The sequence below is a fragment of the Cavia porcellus genome, unplaced genomic scaffold (genome assembly GCF_034190915.1).
Source record: "Cavia porcellus strain 051 isolate PalLab524CR breed Dunkin Hartley unplaced genomic scaffold, mCavPor4.1 scaffold_4, whole genome shotgun sequence".
Lineage (NCBI taxonomy): Eukaryota > Metazoa > Chordata > Mammalia > Rodentia > Caviidae > Cavia > Cavia porcellus.
The window spans coordinates 105,474,903-105,493,586 of record NW_026947487.1 but is presented as its reverse complement, the minus strand read 5'-3'; the positions used below and the strand labels follow the sequence as shown (position 1 = coordinate 105,493,586).

General features: G+C 43.4%; 1 protein-coding gene across 1 annotated transcript in view; it reads right to left on the bottom strand.

The window, feature by feature from the left end:
• Hydin (HYDIN axonemal central pair apparatus protein) overlaps positions 1 to 18,684 on the bottom strand; it is a 411,964-nt gene that overhangs the window by 52,729 nt on the left and 340,551 nt on the right. The window contains exons 55-65 of the mRNA XM_023565963.2: positions 18,009 to 18,108; positions 16,308 to 16,476; positions 15,224 to 15,462; positions 12,861 to 12,969; positions 10,629 to 10,833; positions 9,674 to 9,909; positions 8,353 to 8,504; positions 7,289 to 7,478; positions 4,748 to 4,850; positions 4,264 to 4,551; positions 2,454 to 2,596 (exon numbers count right to left, since the gene is read on the bottom strand). Coding sequence (XP_023421731.2) covers positions 2,454 to 2,596; positions 4,264 to 4,551; positions 4,748 to 4,850; positions 7,289 to 7,478; positions 8,353 to 8,504; positions 9,674 to 9,909; positions 10,629 to 10,833; positions 12,861 to 12,969; positions 15,224 to 15,462; positions 16,308 to 16,476; positions 18,009 to 18,108 — 1,934 coding nt within the window. The remainder of the gene's footprint in view (positions 1 to 2,453; positions 2,597 to 4,263; positions 4,552 to 4,747; positions 4,851 to 7,288; positions 7,479 to 8,352; positions 8,505 to 9,673; positions 9,910 to 10,628; positions 10,834 to 12,860; positions 12,970 to 15,223; positions 15,463 to 16,307; positions 16,477 to 18,008; positions 18,109 to 18,684) is intronic.

The window sequence follows — 18,684 nt, the reverse complement described above, 5'->3', positions numbered from 1 at the left end:
TTTGACTTTTTTGCTCAATTTCTCATGAGTGTACAGTAGAAGTTACATGAGATAAGGTTTCTAGAGGTTGCATAGATATTGTGTCAAATGGAATACAAACTCAGATATTTGAATCCAGATGACTATTAAGCCAGACATTAAAGAGTTTTTTAAAAATGTCATCTTTCTCAATTTTTAAAAATATTACTATTTTCATAAAATATGGTTTTTACATTAGCAGGTAGTGGATTATTGTATTTTAAAATAAAAATTCATGTTTTAAAATATTCTGAGTTAATTTCTAATATGGCAAATACTGATAGACATAACCTATATACACAAAACTTGTTTGGGGGTTTTCAAAAATGTTTAAGAGGGCTGGGGATATGGCTCAGTGGTAGAATTCTTGCCTTGTAAGTGCAAGACCCTGGGTTCAGTCCTAAGCACCACCAAAAAAATGATGTTTAAGATTGTAAAGGAGTCCTGAGACCAGAGTTTGAGGGGGTTAAGAACACCAATATAAAGGAAATCCAGTTTAGACTGCAAAATAAAATCATTTGTTGTACTGTGTACAAAGACACATATACGTATGCCCTCATATGTCCACATACATGACAGCCCTATCACATTCCTGACACTTTCCACATTATCCCTCTTCTGGAAAGGAGAAAGGAAAGTTTAGAATTTCCAACACACATATGTTGAGACCATACCGTGTCTCTTCCCTTAAAGGTCAAATCTGGATACCACTAGTGTTTACCTTGGAGGATTAAATGAATTAAGCTTGAAACTATATGCACTCTGTTTATAGTAAATACTATTCAGGGATGGATTTGGGCCATACTGGGGTTGGAAAGATTAAAGTGAAGTTATCCATCCAAGAAACCAACTTTAATCTTTAATCAAGAGTTTGAAGGTGACATAGGAGGGTTTCCAAGCTTCCTGGCTTCATCTTCCTAAAGTTCTACATTTGAGCACACTTGGAGGCTGTGTGCAAATAGAGCAGGAGGCAGCAAATATATTTGGGTGTCCCTAGGTCCTGAGAACCATAAACTGTCTTGCAAACAGCAACTGGTGGCTAGAGGCCAGAACATGGTAAAATAGTGTCCTGAACCTTATTCAATGTTGAGCTTTGGTCAGCAATTTATAAAATGTGTATATTAAGAAGATAAAAGTCAGATGATAAGAGGACTAAAAACAGAGTTAAATAGATTTTAATATGTTGAAAGATTTCTGAAGGTTTTTTTCTTGATACCAGGAATTGAATTCATGACTTCATTCTTGCCTGGTGGGTGCTGTACCACTGAGCTTAAATCCCTGACTCCTGAAGGCATGATTAACTTTTTAAATATATTTTTTAATTAAGTAAGCTTATTGATACATTTTAGGTATGCACAATGATTACATTCATCGTATAGAATTTGTACCTGTACATGATATATCTTGATTCTTTCTCTCCAACTATTCTCTTACCTTTTAGAGGTTAACCTTTAAGAGAAAGCATGGTTAATCTTTAAGAGAAAGATGTAACTTGTGATGTTTTCTAAAATGTCTGCTGTACACAGGACCCACCATCCTTCCCTTAGCTTTTGGTGAACTATTTTTGGTACCGGCGATTGAACTCACAAGCTTGTGCTTGCCAGTCAGGCATTTATGCTGCTGAGCTAAATCCCTGGCCCTGGTGAACCATTTTTGAAGGACTAAAATGCTCTAAAGAACACACATGTAGGAAACCCAGGCCCACGCTTTGGGACAGGAGAGCTGGGTTGCATTCATCCATTCAGGCCTCCTCAGGATTCCTCATCTCACACAAGATTAAATATCACATGGTTTCTCTTTCCTGAGACACCAAGAGTAAAAGTAAAGAGCAAAATTAAATGTAGACCCTAGGAAGTAGGGAGATAGATTATTCTCAAAGGGGAGTGGTAATCAAGAGATGAGGGAGTGGAAAAGAGAAGAAATACAAGATGAAAAAAAAAAAAGAATTGGGATGTGTAACGTACATGTCCTAACTCCACATGAGTAATGGAAACATTGCGCACTACAAACATGTACTAACAAATAAGAAAGGCCGGGGATCAAGAGATGGGTAGAGGGGGGATAAAGGGAAGGGAAAGGAGATGGAAAAAGGAACTGAGTTGTGTTTTGTACATGTGCTAACTCTCCACAAGGAATGTAAACATGTATTACACACATGTACTAATAAACTAAAATAAAATTCATCAATAAAAATTCTTCATCTTCAGCCTAGTAATAATCTTGGCAGATTGCATTCTCTGCTCATCCTTTTTAGACCTGGAGTGGATGTGAACAGCATCCTTTGGTACCAGGTCTGAATGCCATGTTTCCTGAGCTGCCTCCCATCTTGGGATGCATCCATTTCATTCCATGCACCCACGGTAATGGGTCGATATGAGACTGGGGTTGGTTGAGGCCTACAGGAGTCCAGAACACAGTGAAAGGACTTCACTTACCTGTGGGGAGAAAGAAACGGTAGCCAAAAGTGGCCATTCGAACCGTACCACATTCCCTTGACTGTGGTTAGTGATTGTGAAGCTTGCGGTATAGCTGTTTCCAATGTGGCAGTCCCCAAACTGGATGTGGTCCATAAGAGCAGCTAGGAGTTAGAAGCAAAGGCTGGTTGAATCTTCCATGACTGTCTTGGAAGCCCTGCTTCCTTCAAGAGGCAGAAACTGTCAGACATTGTGCCTCACTTTTAGACAAACTTTCCTTGTCTGGATGGTTATATTTGAAAAACTTGGAATGCCTGGTTAGCAAGACTTTTTACCATAGGAAAATTTACTTATCCATTCATGTGCCCATGCATGCTTGCATCCATCCATCCACCCATCTATCAATGCATTTATGCATCCATGCATCCATCCATCTATCCATCTATCCATGCATCCATCCATCTATCCATGCATCCATCTATCCATCCATACAGCCATCTACCTATCTATCCATCTATCCATACATCCACCCAACTATCCATCTATCTATGTATCTACCCATTTATCCATCTGTCCATGCATCCATACATCCATGCCTCTATCCATGCTCCATCCATTCTTTATCCATGCATCCATGCATGCAGTCATCCATCTATCCATCAATGCATCCATTCATTCCTTCATTCACTCTGGCCCTCACTTACACTTGTATAAGAGAAAATATAGGTCTCCAACTTCATTTGTTTGGTAAAACAGTACAGTTAAGGGTTAGATTGACAGATAAAATATAGTTCAATGTGAATTACAGATAAACAATGAAACAAATTTAAGATAAGCATGTCCTGTGCAATTTTGGGGGCACACTTATCCTAAAGATTATTTGCAGTTTATCTGAAATTTAAATTTACTGGGGACTCTTGTATTCTGGCAGTCCCATAATAGATATGAAATCTGATTTTTGAACTTGGGTTTACTATTGGTTGTTCTTTAATTCCTGATACTGGAAAGATGTTGCTATCTAGCGTCAAATAAAGGTGAAAAATCAAGTGCGTAAGGAGTGATGATTTCAACCCACATTCTATAGAGTCCCTAATTGTACATTCCAGGACTGTAATTAAGCTCCTAGAAAAGTCTAGAGCCTGTGTTTATAACTCACTTTATGGGAACCAATGACACAATGAGCACACTCAACAAATGCTTTTTTGATAATAAGAATGAAGTAAATTTTTTCCTACTCCAAAGAATATGATCAGTAAACAAAGCCTCAGTGCCTGAGAGAATACAGAGCAGCATGTCTTAGGCTTTAGGATACACACAGATCATCTGCGTCCTGGTTAAAAAGCAAATGCTAATCAGTGGGTCAGGGTGGGCCTGAAATTCCCATTTCTAACATCCCAGGCGATGTTGATACAGTACTCACTCTCAAGATGTTGAGTATGTGGAGAATGACATTCTGGAGGTAGTATGGTTAGATAATGCTAATACAGCCAATCAAAAGATAGGCAGGGAAAACTACATGAAAGCATTAGTTCACTTATTAGCTGAACTATAATATTAATATCCAGCTAGAATCTTGCTAAAAGCAGAGACTTCCTTAAGAAACTCTGCAACTCCAGGACTTAGTGTAGTGCCTGGCATGTGTACACTAATGCTCAGGAAAGGTTCACTGATTGAGCATGAACGAATGGGAGGATGGAGGCAGAGACCAAGCTGGGCATGATGAGCATACAGTGGGGAAGAGAAAATTCATTCCTAAACTCTCAGGACGCTAAGGCTGTTATTTAATTTCACCCTCATTTAAAATGGCCCAAGAGCCTGCCACTTTCCCCACCTGCCAGCAAGTTATCCATGGTGTCTTCCTCGGTGACCTCTATGATCTCAGAAATATTTGAGGCCTCTTCGTTGGTGGAAGCCACCAGCCCACGGATGTTGTCCAAGGTGATGTCGTCCTTGTAGCCCTCTCCCACCAGGTGGATGAGGGTCTCCTCATACTGGTTGTCAATCACTGACAGATGAATGATGCCTGTCACTCTCCCAACTTTGTGGGAATGGAAACAGACATCGAATTCAGCTGTGTTTCCAGGAGAAACAATCAGGGAAGCCGTGTGAGCTTTTATTGCTGCAGAAATAAAGAAGATATCATTTAGTATCAGTTTAAAGAAATAAGCATCCATAAAGAGCCTGGCTGAAGACAAAGCAGCCCAGGTATGGGAAGGAGTTTTAGCTAAAGGTGACTGGTGATGAAAGTGAGCATCCCATTGGGCCCCAAGAAGTCCCAACAAACCAGCTACCGAAACCCATTGCCTTTCACTGACCTTTTTCTTCTGGTTTGTTTTCCTCAATGATATAGATGTAGGAGGTGGTGGGCCTCCCTTTCAGGGAGAAGACTCCTAGTTGGTCTCGCAGGTCCACATGCACCTGTTGGCAGAAGGAAAGCAGAGTTGAGTGTTGAGCTCACAGTCTACTCAGGAGTTTTGAGTCTGGCGTGTGATACTTTTTTAGGAAGGACCCCAAACCATTGTCCGTAGTATTCACTTTTCTGAGTTTCTAGAGGTATAATAAATATTAGTTCTAGAGTGGACAAAAAAATTTTCATTCATCCACGTCAGTCTTAATTTATTTGAGGAACTAGAGGTCCAAAGAGTATAGGTGACTTTCCAAATTCTATCAGGGTTTTCATGGGTGGGAATTCCTAAAAGCCAGCACCTCCTAGATATTGTGGATTTGTCACCTAGAGTCATGGTAAGTATCCTGCCAAGATAAGGGAAAAACACGTGGGCTTCTGACCTATTTCAAGGGAAAAAAGTAGTTTCTAGTTCATCAGAAGAAAGTTAAGAGTAGAGTCTGATATTAGGTGAGGTAAATCAGCAGAATTTTTAGAACGTAATGATACTGGTACCATCCCAAGCAAGCTTGAATACTATGAAAAATGTGGTATGAAGGAAAGAGAAACGGTGATATTACATAAGAAGCTTCTGAGATGACAGATTATACACTTAGAGATTAATAAGAAGTCATCTGTAGGAATTATATATAAAGTTATTTATATAAAATATTTATATAAATGGGTGGGAATTTTAAACCTTGCTCCTGGAAGAGAGTTTAAGTAGAAATTCTCTCCAAAGTTCATATTTGGGATTAATAGGCAAAAATTGTTAAGAAAAATTACCAAACAGCAGCAGGCAGGCAGGAACTCACCATACTAGATGTTAAAACATTTAAAAAGTCACAGTAATGGTAGCAGTATAAAGTAATGGTAAGCTGGCAACACTGGACTCAAGGGAACGAAAAAGGCTAGAGTTAATACAGAAAAACTTAAAAATATTACAGAGCTAAGAAGACAAAGAGTACCAGATCAAGGGATGTGAGTGTGGGAACCCAGGGAAAGGGAGGAAGGGATAGAGGAGGGGAGGGAGGGAACGAGAGAGGGAGAAGGAGAGAGAGAGAGAGAGAGAGAGAGAGAGAGAGAGAGAGAGAGATTGAGATTTTCAATATATCAAACTGGCATCCCAGAAAGAGAGAGGAGAGAAAGGAACAGAAGCCATGCTTAAAGACATGTCTAAGGATTTTGTAAGGTCAATTTGAAATCAATCCACAGAAACAAGAGGTCTGTGAATTACAAGGACAGATTAAAAGAAACCCATATCTAGACTTACTAAAAAACTTCACAAAACAAACTCCAAGGGAAAACATTAAAGACAGTCAGAAAAACCACAACACTGTCTTAAAAACAATATTTTAAAGTTATAGTTGATCTCTCTGCAGGTACAATGGAGCCAAGAACACCTGGGAAAACAATCTCCCATTGCTGAGAGAAAACAACTGCCAAGTAAGAGCCCTCTAGCCAGCAAAAATTACATAAAAAAGGAGGAGGAAGGCTGAGGATGGAGCTCAGTTCAGTCCCAGTAAACCCTTGCAGTAAAAAAAATAAAAATAAAGATTTCAAATAAAAATGGAGAGAATCCATGACTAGCATCTCACATTAAGGAAATAAAGAGTATTTTTCTGTCATCAGGGAAAGGGTCTCAGGAAACTGGAAATGCAGGAATGGAAAGCAATAAAAATGACAAATATATGGGTACCTCTAGAACAGCCTGCACTATAAAAACAGTAATAATAATGTCTACGAGAATTTGAAACATACATAGACTCCAAGTCCTTCCATGGTTTTTCCTATTCTCTAGACCTCCATTTTTATTTCCCTCCATTCTTCCCCCTCTCACAGAGCTGGAGCTGACCAGTTTGTGAGTCAGGCTTTTGCTTCTGGTGACTGGAGTTTTTCGCTCCTCAGGATGTGTGTAGTTCCATGCCTACTTGCTGAAACCCAGTATCCTCAACCCCCACTCTAGCATCATCGACAGTGAATTTTCCTTTGTGTTCTGAGTAGAAATAAATCATTCCCAGAAGTCCTAGTCTTATGCATGACACATAATTTATTAAATTTTTAATAAAATAAAACATAAATTCAATAATTGAGCCCCAAATCCCTGTAGATATTGCATCTCTCATCCTAATGAAGTTTCTCCCCCCTCCCCATTACAAATGTAGTATTCATTGAAGGGAAAAAAAGGAAAAATAATTAAGATGCTAAGAATATATAACATCCTCCTCTCCCAGGACATGATTGTGCACTGCTTCACAAGTGAATAGTAGTGTTCTGTGTGACAGGATTTCCTGCCTTCCAAGGGAGCAGAGAATGTGCCAGATTCCCCTCTGTGTGGCCCTCACACACAGGTTAATGTCTGAGGATTGTTAAAGAAGTCCTCAACCACTGGGGAATGGCAGGGACCCCAACATCCGAGTCTAAGTAGAGCCATTTTCCTCCCTCTCCACCCACGCTTCACCCTCAGCAATACCTGGGCAGGAATGGCACCATTGTTCTTGAGGATGAGAGGCAATTTCTCTGAATGACCAAGCAGAAGCCTCTTGAAGAGGAGCAAAGGGTTTCCATGTTGGTTATAGAGAATTGGCTTCACGACGGTCACTCGAGGGAGAGTCCCCTCACCAACAATATCAAACACGAGGCCCCGATTTCTGGCCACGTTACTGTAGGGAACAGGAAGACCCAGGCTTGTTAGCCTGGCATGGCAGGAGTGGCATCCCATACGTAGCAGTCCCCAGTCTATTTGGCACCAGGGACCAGTTTCATGGGACATTTTTCTACAGATGTGTGTGTGTGTGTGTGTGTGTTTCAGGATGATTCAAAGGACTGCATGATTGAGATTCTTTGTATATTCAGCTCACAATAGGGTTCCAGCTCCTATAAACTTGAGTCATTTGTAGGAAAATGAGTGCACCTGATACGCATCTTAAGAGAAATAAATCAGACACTCAATCCTGAATATTGCATAGTTTCTCTTGTATGAGAAATTAAAAAATATAAAGAGTAAAATAAAAGACAGTAGGAAGTAAGGAGACAGATATTTAGCATATGGGAAGGGAATCAAGAGATGGCAGTGGAAATGAGATCCAAAAGAAAGGGGAACTGTGATGTGTTATAGACATGTACCAAGTTCCTATGAGGAATGTGATCATTGTATGCTATAACCATGTCATACATAGACAGAGATGGAGGGAAGTGGGGGGAGGAAAAAGAAAGGGAGTAAAAATAGAATTAAGATGTGTCATGTACACGTACCAACAAGGAATGTAATTACTTATGTACTATGAATATGCACCAATAACAATAATTTAAAAAATCTAATGAGGCTGGTCTGACAGGAAGTAGAGCTCAGGCAGTGATGTGAGCCATGGAGAGCAGCTGTAAATACGAAGAAGTTTTTCTGGGTCAAGGCTGCTTCTCTCCTGCTGTGTGGCCTGGTTCCTAACAGGCCATGGACAGATACTGGCCGATGGCTTGTGGGTTAGGGATCCCTGCCATAGACAGTGTGGGGCTGTAGTCCTGAGAGAGGCACAGTACCTGGGCAAGCCATCCAAGGTAGCCTCCAAGACACACTGGTAACTCTGCATGGCTTGTGGGGTAAACAACACTGTGGCGAAGGCATTTGAGCGACTGGCTACGCACATCTTGTTGGGTTCCACTTCAAAGATGTCAGTGATGCGGGCAACAGGCTGGAAAGCAGGAGCAAACCAGAGCATGTTAGCTGCTTTGCACTGATGCTGGGGCATGTTGCTCTGCTCTCCTGCCCTGTTGTAAACTCTCTCTCCTCTAGTTCTTTGGCTGAAGGTGTTAGTTTCTTTTCTTTTTCAAGTGGATTTCCTTCAAGACCAGGGAGGAGGAGATCATTTGAGGTCTGCAAACCCTGTGAAAGAAGTCTTTCTTTGCAAATAAGGCTTTCTCACTTCTTATAGCAGAGAATAATGATTGGATGTCACAGGGCCTGAGAGTAACCACAGAAGAGCTTAGATGGTCTCCCTCCCCTTACCTTCTTGTGCTGACACTCTTTGGGGAAAGCCCATTCTCTCTGCAGCTCAGGATGAAACCAACCCTCCTTGGGGCCCTCCCCACTGGCATCAGGCATCAACAATACCCCTCTAAGACATGATGACCACGTGGGGCCAAATTCCACCTTCAGGCAAAGAATAGAAGCAGCCCTTCAGGCAGTATTTGCAATACATTTAATTAGAAATTAGGGGGGATAGAAGCCCATTAATTAAGTCCTTTGTCATGCTGTCCTGGATTTTTCTGTTCCTGTGTGAGGCGAGGATTCAAGAGGGAAGGAATTTAGAGTCTAGCATCCTTAGAGATGTGCACTTATTATTTACTTGAACATAGATGAAGCTGAGCCTCAAGTCTAGCTGTATATTCCCAAGCTCTGGGACCTCAGGGAAGCGTAGAGTTCTTCTGAGTATCAGTTTCCCTAACTGTGGAAGAGGATAATAATACAAAGTCTGAAAGTTGTTGGGAAAGTGAAATGCGGCAGTAACTGTAAGTCACTTCTGTCACTCTGGAGTGGGCTCAACAACTGTATTATCCTCGTGGCCAGACATCCCCTAAATCTGACAGTATTAAAATTGAGCCAGTGTGTCAAGGAGTGACTCATCTTAAGCTAAACTTCTCAGTGCTCAGACTAGTGCAGACACTGTATGGTGGATGAAGGAGGTTCTCCTTCGTATACATCAGCTCAGTCCAGGGTGACATTGCTACCATACACAGCCTACAGCCTATGGCCTCTCAGAACTTCCAGCAGGGCTGGAGAACCGGATAAAGTTTTTCTGGGTACAGGGGCTCCCCAGGGTTCTCCAACCATGCTGGGTTGGGGTCAACTGGAGCCTCTCACCTTGTTAGAGAGGGGCTTAACTACGAGGTTGACGTCACAGGGAATCTTGCCCACGTTGCTGATCTTAAACCGAGCCTTGGCCTGATGGCCCACCAGGATATTGCAGAAGATGAACTTGTTCTCGTCCTCCACAAACAGCCCCCCACTCTCTGTGGTCTCCAGGATGTGTTGCAGGTTGAGACTGGTGCAGATGTGGTGCTCCTCAAATATTGAGGCATAGTTGTCGGTCACAAAGGCTGGGGAGGGGAAGGAAGGTGGTGAGATGGTGCTGGCTGCCAGATGCCTGCTGTTCTTAATCTGGGCGTTTGGACTCGGAAAGCATTAACAGAGGAAGGGCAGGGAAATCCCCTCAAGGGCTGGGAGAGATGGGGTGAATTTGGTTATTTCTTTCTCTTTTGCACTATCTTTACAAAAGTTTGCCACATCTCCATCAGTCTCTTCCTGCCAATGGCAAGAAGTGGTGAGATCGAGATGGAGCGGGGTGGGCTTAGGAGGAAGGTGGCCCTTGGCCTGCTTCGACTGGAGGCTCCAGAGAAGTAGAGTTCTCTCTGTGCCTTAGCCGAACGCTTGCTGGGTTAAAACTTCAGAGTTCTCAGTTACTGGGTATTTTTCTCTGTGCATGAGTAACCCACAGAGTGGCTTAAGCATTTGTAGGATTCATTGTTCCTAGGTCCTGCACCACATCCAGTGCCACTGAGATTCTCAGATAAGTAATACTTTATACCTGAGAATGCAGGACTGGGCCCAGGAAAGCTAGCAATTTGCACTGGCATACCTTCTATGTGATTATAAGGCTTTAAGGAAAAATATGGCTACGACCTTAGAGGAAGTTCTAAGGTCTGAAGCATGCAACCAGCCTTATTTCCTAGACATCCTTTAGAAGAATTTGCCCAAAGAGGGAGAGGTGTTACAAATGTAGGTCTTTCAGGGTGTGGTCCAGGCTGAGTGGCAGTACCTGGTAGGCAGGCTTCAGCAAGCAGAGTATAAGGAATGCCAGCCGGATACTCTCTGGGGTCTCGGTCGGAGATATCGATGGCTAAAAACTCCTCACACTTTCCCACGGGGTCAGCCACACAATCAACGGTGATAATCTGCTGTCCTCCGGGAGAAACGGAGCCGAACCCAGGGTACACGGTGAACATACCATGGGAAAAGCGGGCCTGTAGGACAGGGTGGGGGAGACAGGGTCACCAGAGCCAGAGCAAAGCCTGGGGGTCTGGCTGGTGCAGGGCCCTCAGTGCTTGCTTTCTGCACTTTCCTTCTGAGCCCAGAGGTAAGGCACTCCCTGCGGAGCCCAGCATTTAAGGAAACAGACGTCGTGGAACACTTACTCAGTGCAAGAGTCTTGCAGAAGAGGGATGCAGATTAGACTGTGATTACAAGATTATGGACTTCTGAGTCAGATACTCTTGGGTTAGAATCCAAGCCTGGTGACACACAAAGTATCTGACCTTGGGCAAATGACTTCTCTAGGTCTCTGTTTTTATATTTTAAAGTGGGACAAAAAGCTCCTGATCTCAGAGCAGCTGGAGGGTTAAATGAAAAAGTATACAGGAAGCAGAGAGCATAGCTTCCAGTACAGGGTTAGGCTAAGAAAATGGAATATTAGTGTAGGGGAAATGACTGGATGTCTGTCCTTGGCGTCCTTGGCTCTGTGCCTTCGTGCTCGAAGTTCACAAGGTAACCAGAGTCGGTGCTGAGGATGCACTGCCCTGAGATCAGGAGGAATTGTCTCTGCCAGCCCAGGCTCTGTCCTCATCTTTCCCAGAACATGTGCTGCAGTGCTGTAGCTCCGCCATCCAAGTTTTCTCGGAAATATAAAACCCAGGGAAGAATGCTTTTGTGGTTCTTCGGCTGCACTGTGAATCGGGGCACACACAGATGAGACTTCCTGTGCTCTGCAGGAGCTTTCTTGAGTCTTGGGGGACCAGGTCCTAGGGTTCTGTTGGTTCTTGCTACCTAGTGGTGAGTGGTGAAGTCACTTTTGTAGTGTGAGTGTGAGTGTTCTCACTGGACTCACACTCTTAGCAGCTGGGTTTGTGTAGGTCTTCTGGATGGGTCCAGGAAATTGGCAGGAACTGGTGAGGTGGCTGAAATCCTTGCTGTACTGATAGTGGTGCATGTTACTGTGAGGAGCTTCACTTCTCTCCTGGGCTTGATAACCAGTGCTCCCCTCCCAGAGATGCACAGCTAGCATACCCTCCTCTGGTTCTCAGGCTCCTCCTTCCTCTTGCTGTTTTAAAATTCTGCCAACGGACAGTTTGACTTGGGGTGTGCTTCTTTAGAGCACCCACTGTGCTATCCCTGGAAGCTAGCACAGTGGTGGGCGGGGATCTAGTTCTGATGGGCAGATTGTGCCCCCTTCTCTTGGAGACACATTCCTCCCCTGGCCTGTGCTCTCTCTCCTAGCCAATCCCCTTGGGGGTGTAGTACTACTGCATTAGGAAGGTGATTTATTCTGATCATCCTCAGACACCAACTCCACATCCTTTAGAATGTCAGGAACTTCCCTAAATTGTCACCATGGCTGCTGAAGGTGGCCAGAAGGGGTGGCACACTACACTCCTTTAGCAGGTCTTGGTGTGGAAAAGTGTGACTGTACAGCCATACTTGGAGGTTGCTATTAACTTAGTCACTGTCTCCTGAGTACCTGCTACATACGCTACTCCTGGATAAGACATTCAGAGGAGGGCTTCTCTCTAGGCTTCTGTCAAACGATGCTTGGGGAAGATTTTTAAGGCATTGGGGGAGCTCATGAATGTTTTAAAGCAAAGGAAGGCATCCAAATTAAAAGTTGTAATGCTTCAATTTAAAATAAAAGTGAGTTTTCAATATAATTACTTAGGCCGGGCACAGTGGTGCATGCCTGTAATCCTAGCACTTGGAGGCTGAGGCAGGAGGATTTCTGGGATTCCAAGGCCAGCCTGGGCTACAAAGTTTAAGGGCAACGTGAATTGCATAGTGAAACTTTGTCTCAAAAAGACAAAAAACAAAACCAAACCCAAACCCTAAGCCAAAACCACACACACACACACACACACACACACACACGTATACATATATAAAAAATTACTTCATATTTCTGCCATAGTAGATTCAAAGCCTGTTACCTTTGGGAGGTGTTTGATGGCCAGTGCTAATTGGAGGGTGGCCTTATTGGATGTCTTGAGCAAGAAAAGGCACTCACCTGGCTTGTGATGTTTGTTTCTTTCTGAACTGAGTCTGAGAACTTGGCTGACTTAGTCTTGAGGAAGTTTTCGCTTTCCCGGTTTCTTGTGGGTCTAAAGTGGCCGGTTCTGATTAAAGAAGCAAGAGCACAACCTGAGGTTTTGATAAGGACCTGAGATAAAGTCTGTTTGTCTGCTTACAAGGTCGTTCCTCTTTGGCATTGTAGGGGCCTGTCTTTGCCCAACAGGGTAGAAGAGTAGCATAGTAGGCTTAGTAATCACCAATCAAAAACATGGAACAAAGGTAAGGAACTACAGTAATTATGAAATATGACTCATACGGACATTGAAAATTACTATTAGAGAAATACTCTGTTTTGTAAGTGCACCCCAGAAGTCCATGTAATAGGTGCTTGGGCACCAGGGTGGCACTATTAGGAGTCCTGAAGTTGTTGGAGGTGTGCCTTCAATAGGCTGTGTGAACCCCAGCCCCTCCCCTCTCCTCCCCTCCCCTTCCCTTCCCTTCCTTCCTCTCCCCTTCCCTTCCTTCTCTTTCCTTTCCTTCTCTCTCCTGCCCTCCCCTCCTCTCTCTTCTTCTTTCCTCTCCTCCATCCCTCTCTCTGTCTTAAAAAAATCTAACCTTTGTGTACGCATTTTTTTTTTTTTTGAGATGTGGTCTTATTATGTTGCTCAGCCTGGCCTTGAACTCATGATCCTCCTGCCTCAGCTTCCTGTGTGGCACACATCCCAGGTGCACATTACTGCACCCAGCTTTTCTTTTTTTCTCGTTCACTTCCTGGCTGTGAGGGGAACAGTTTTGCTCCGCCAAGGGCACTGGCCACGAAGCGCTGCCTCTTCACAGGCCACAGCAACAAGCAACTGCTTACAGAAGGGAACATCCGAAATTGTGAGCCAAAGTGATCCTTTTTTATCAAGTGCCTATCTGAGGTATTATAATGACAGAAGCCTTGGGCTGGGGGTTTAGCTTCGTGGTGTAAGTGCCTGCCTGGCAAGTGCAAGGTTGTAAGTTTGATCAAAAGCTCATTGACAAAAAGGAAGTAACTTTTAGATACTTACTTGAGTTCTCTGGAAAGCAGTGCATAGGAAATTATTTAGATATATCAAATGTTTTACCTGATTTCATTTAAAAATGAAATGGTAAATAAATTAAATTTTCTCTCCTTTCTTCATATTTACAGTCATGATACTTAGTATAAATAATAATTCAAATATAGGTGTTGATCATTTCATTTCACTTGAAACCAGTTTACCCAATAATTGTTTTGTATAGAGACCCACTTTTTAAAAACTATTCAAATATATTTGGGGTGCATCTTAAATTTTCAAGAATTTTATATACTTGAACATTCATTGATTTAATTACCAGAATATCTGAAATCCAAGCCCGTTTTGTGTGTTTTGGATAAATTTGTGTAAGCTAAAATTAAAATAAGCTAAAATAAAAAAACAATGTAAGCAAAATAGAGTTAAGTTACAAGGATAACTATAAACATTACTAAATTATAAAATGAATTATAAAATGTTAGCTTAAAGTTAAATTGGGAAGAAAGAAATCTTAGACATTGTAACTTCAAATTTCTTAATATGTCCAGATTTTACTAATAGCGAAAAAGGATAGCCTTAAAAATATAAAACAATTATGAACAAGGTTGAGTTATGCCTGATTTAACTCAAAGTTAAAACTGAGTCAGAAATACCTTGACAATGGGTCGATCCATTCTTTATTTGCTCTCAAAGACTAAGACAATCAAATGGAAGCCTAAAGAACTCAGAGGTGAATTGTTTTGGGGGGTACTGAGTGAAAACCACCTTTAGAAGAACACGGTTTTGCTGTTGGAACAACTCTTAGGGCAGCTGCTGTGATACAGTGCCTTCATCAGGACAACACAGCAACAGGCCCTGGTAGACTGAAGACATCACCCTAATTCTCTTGTCTACATTTCGAGGGTGCTCTTTCCACTCCCCATTGTGAAGAACAACTCTACTTTCTTTGGATTTAGCTTACTGCTATAGTAGTCTCTCGATATCCTACAGAATGTTAGCAAAACACTCACTAGTAAACCTCTTAGCATATCAGAGGCACCAGGAACACGACAGAATCTCATTTGGAAGACATTACATTTGGAGCATATCCTGTACTTGATAGCAATTAGAAAATATATGAGATCTGGGGTGGGAAGATGTGAGTCCATGACCAAGGTCTCTGGTGATTTCCTCCATAATCCTGGATGAGCCATTTCTAAGCTTTAGTGGCATCTCTCACAAAAGAGGACTGGGTGGATTTGGGTACAATGCATGAATCTCTTTGTAGGACACAAAGCACAAGTGAGCAAGGGATGGCGTGAGTTAAGGGATGTCTTACCCTTTCTTTTGATGAATGGGGCTCTCCCCCGTCAGCCTGTAGAGGGCGTACTTGAAGTCCGTGACACCTTGGTTTTCTATGCTGATGGTGGAGCTCTTGCGAGTGCCGCTCAGCAAAGCCCCGAAGTTGATGATGGAGGAGGGGCTGATGTTGAATTTGGAATACGTTGCGGTCACAGATATCTTAATTGGGATGCTGGCAATGATCTCACCCCCTTCTGCAAGATTAGGTTCAATAATCTAGAAACGGAAGGATTGGGAAGATGTCAGCCACCGGTCAAGGTACAGTGATTGTCTTCTTCATGATCAACTTTCATCACTGCTGTCAGGCTGGCTTCTTTATTTCATTGTTTCTATGTCATTTTCTCTATGTTGTGTTATTGCATCAGCCATAATATAAGCAAATATTAACAGAGATGCTACTGTTACCAGTTTGGTCAGGGCTGAATTTGAGCCCTGGAGTGCCACGTAGAGTATAAGAAAGCCCATAAAAATGGAAAAATGAGTTTATTCAAAATTTGCCCAATTTGGAAGGGCACTGAATTTGGCCTCTTCTAATGCACAGAGGTACTTCAACTTACACAAAGAATAGAACAAATAGAATGAAAGTTAAGAAATACGTATAGGAAGATGTGGCCCAGGGGGCTGGAATCCTCTTTGGAGCCAGGCTGAGGAGCAGCAGTTTATGCTGTCAGCATGAGGAAGCTGGAGAAGCAGTTTATCTCTAAAACAAAAGTCCCGATTTTTAAAGATCCACTGTGACCTCTTGGCTACATTGCCATGGAGCAGCCAGAGGTCCACAGGGTCCACTCTGTCTCCTGTTTCCAGTTCCTCTCTCGTGGGCACCATCACACAGCCTCCTCGTCTCTGTGGCTTCCCAAAGAGCCGGGGTACATTTCCTCTCACTCTGACTGCTCGCTTCCCCCCTGACCTAGCAGGGCCTGCTAGCGGGGGACAAACTCCGGCACGTCCCATCTGGTTGCTGTTCAGGGCTCGCTCCCCACACCCCCGGAGCATGGATGAACTGACACGCTCTCCTCTTTGCAGCAAGAGGCCCCCAGTCCTGCCACCCAGTCAGCTCTCACCTGGCAGCGCAGAATGGGCTGCTGCTCAATCTTCACTTCCTTTCTTGCACGAAAGAATACCTGGACATTTGTGGGCTTGTCTGTTGCAGACAGTGAACCCCTCTGGGGTATGACTGAGATCATAGAACTGACATTGTTTGTCAGAATCCCTACAGAGTCCACAAGAAAGCTGCAAGAGAAAAATTAAAAGGCCAGCTTAATTTACTATCAAAGAAACCTAAGACCCTAGGGGGAGAGTCTAGACCCGTAAGGGCCTGCTGTGTCTTTGGTCTTAACTACGCTGCTGGGCAAGGTCCACTGTGCTTTGTACAGTGAACTACAGGACTGATCGGGCCAGGATTTGATGTTTGAGGCAGACAGAGACATCTATCTTCTGTCCTTTGTGGGAGAGCTCTGTTCAACAGGGACACTTAATATTGGGGACATATCAACCAGTTTACTCTCCTGTTTCTCTTTTTATCTCTGAGATGGAACATGGCACAGAGAGAGAAGAGAGTGGCACAGAAGCCAGGGAGCCTAAGGGAAGAAGGCCAGGGCAGAGGCCATGGCACAAAGGCACAGGAAGTGGAACACACACTCAACAGGGATGAGAAGAGCCACCCAGAGGAGTGGACTCATGACAATTTATATGGCAGTGGGACACCGGAGTTGCAGTGGGGGGTCTGATGGTCACTGCTGCTCCAGGAGACCTGGCGGCTCAGTTGCTGCAGGAGTGGTACCTGTGCTTCTTACCTGCCTGCAGAGTCTTTGGTGACTGCCTGTTCCAACCAAAGGTAGTCTCCGCCCCAGGCCATGTGCAAAAGCACAGCTAAAGCCTGTGTCCCCGTCTGATACAAAATTCACAAATGGGTACGACTCTGTTCTGTACTAATTCCAAAGTGAAAGTGGCTTTCTTCTGGTTTGCTTGACCTTTATTTATATTTAATTTGATTTACAGTTGTCACTGTTTCTAATGAGTGATAGTATGGAGGTAGGACTTTTCTACTCTCAATGTTCTTTTAGCTGAAATAAAATGATCACGAACGCCCCAAATTTCTACCAAGTCTGCAAAGGGAAGTCCCTTTGTCATTTGAAAATTGTCATAGAGGATGCTAGGACCTCTTCTTTGTCTGCCAAGCAGGACCGTGATCTCCCTGATAACTTCCTCCCTCTCCCCCACTCTGGCCACTCTTTTCTGTCTGAGCAAGCTCTCTACCTAGGGCTTTATTTTTAATCTCAGGGAATGAGCACAAATCACAGCTGTAATCTATCAAGCCACTACTTGGGTTCTATAACCCAGTGATTCTTAAAATGAGAAGCAAGCAAAACGAACTGAAAAATAATTTTTCCACATCATATCTTAGGCAGAAATCTCTCTTGTGGAATGGATCAGAGCTGGAAGTAAGGCAGGACAGCTTGAAGCCAGGGCACCTGCCAGGCCTTGTCCCCTCCAGTCTCTCCTTCCATCCTAGACCCATGTGCCTTCAGGTACATTCAGAGGCCTGACAAGGTAGGTCCCTGGTTGAGCTGCAGAGTTGAGAGCAGTATGATAACCTCTGTTTCCAGCTGTTGGGATTCTGTTCATTGAAAACCAAGGGAGGCCAAAAGCAGAAACAGTTCTTAAGATTTTCTTGCTTCATTAGAAAAAAAGTCCCCAGACTGTTGTGGCTGCTCATGGCCACGAGAGGATGTGGACTGCCACACGCCGACGGCTCAGCTTACCTGAACATGATTTCATACTTCCCGCGGTTCTTCAGTTGAAGGGGCTGCTTCAGGTCCTCCATGACCTTCACAATCCCGAAGTCCAGGCCTCCTTCAGCTCCTGCAGAGCCCAGGGCCAGGGCCAGGGATGGGAGTGAGTGGGCGTGGGAGCTGGAGCAGGGGAACCTCCCGCTGAAGCTCACAGGGAAAACTTGGGGGCTGGAAGAGCACCTTATAACTGAATGGGCGTGATCTGCCCTCCGTTCAGTCTCCCTCTGCCTTCCTCCCTGTCTTTTCATCAGCTAAAGCTTCACATATTAAAGGATTTTGTACAAAGTATACAATTTACAGAGTTGTGATAATACATGCAAATTTATGTTATTTTATTTAGCACTTAATGGCATAACTATTTCCCCAGATTATTATTATTTTTTGAGGTAAAGGTCTTGCTACTCAGTTCAGGCTGGTCTTGGGCTCACTCTGTAGCCCAGGCTGGCCTCAAACTTACAGCAATCCTCCTGCCTCAGCCTCTGGAGTTCTGGAATTTCAGGCATTTGCCACCTTGTCCAGCTTCCCCAAGTCATTAAAACTCCTTCCAAATATGATCTTAGTGGCCACCCCATGATTGACAGTATTACGCCTACAATAACATTGTTGCTTTATTGATAGATATTTAGGTTATCTCTAACTTTTCATG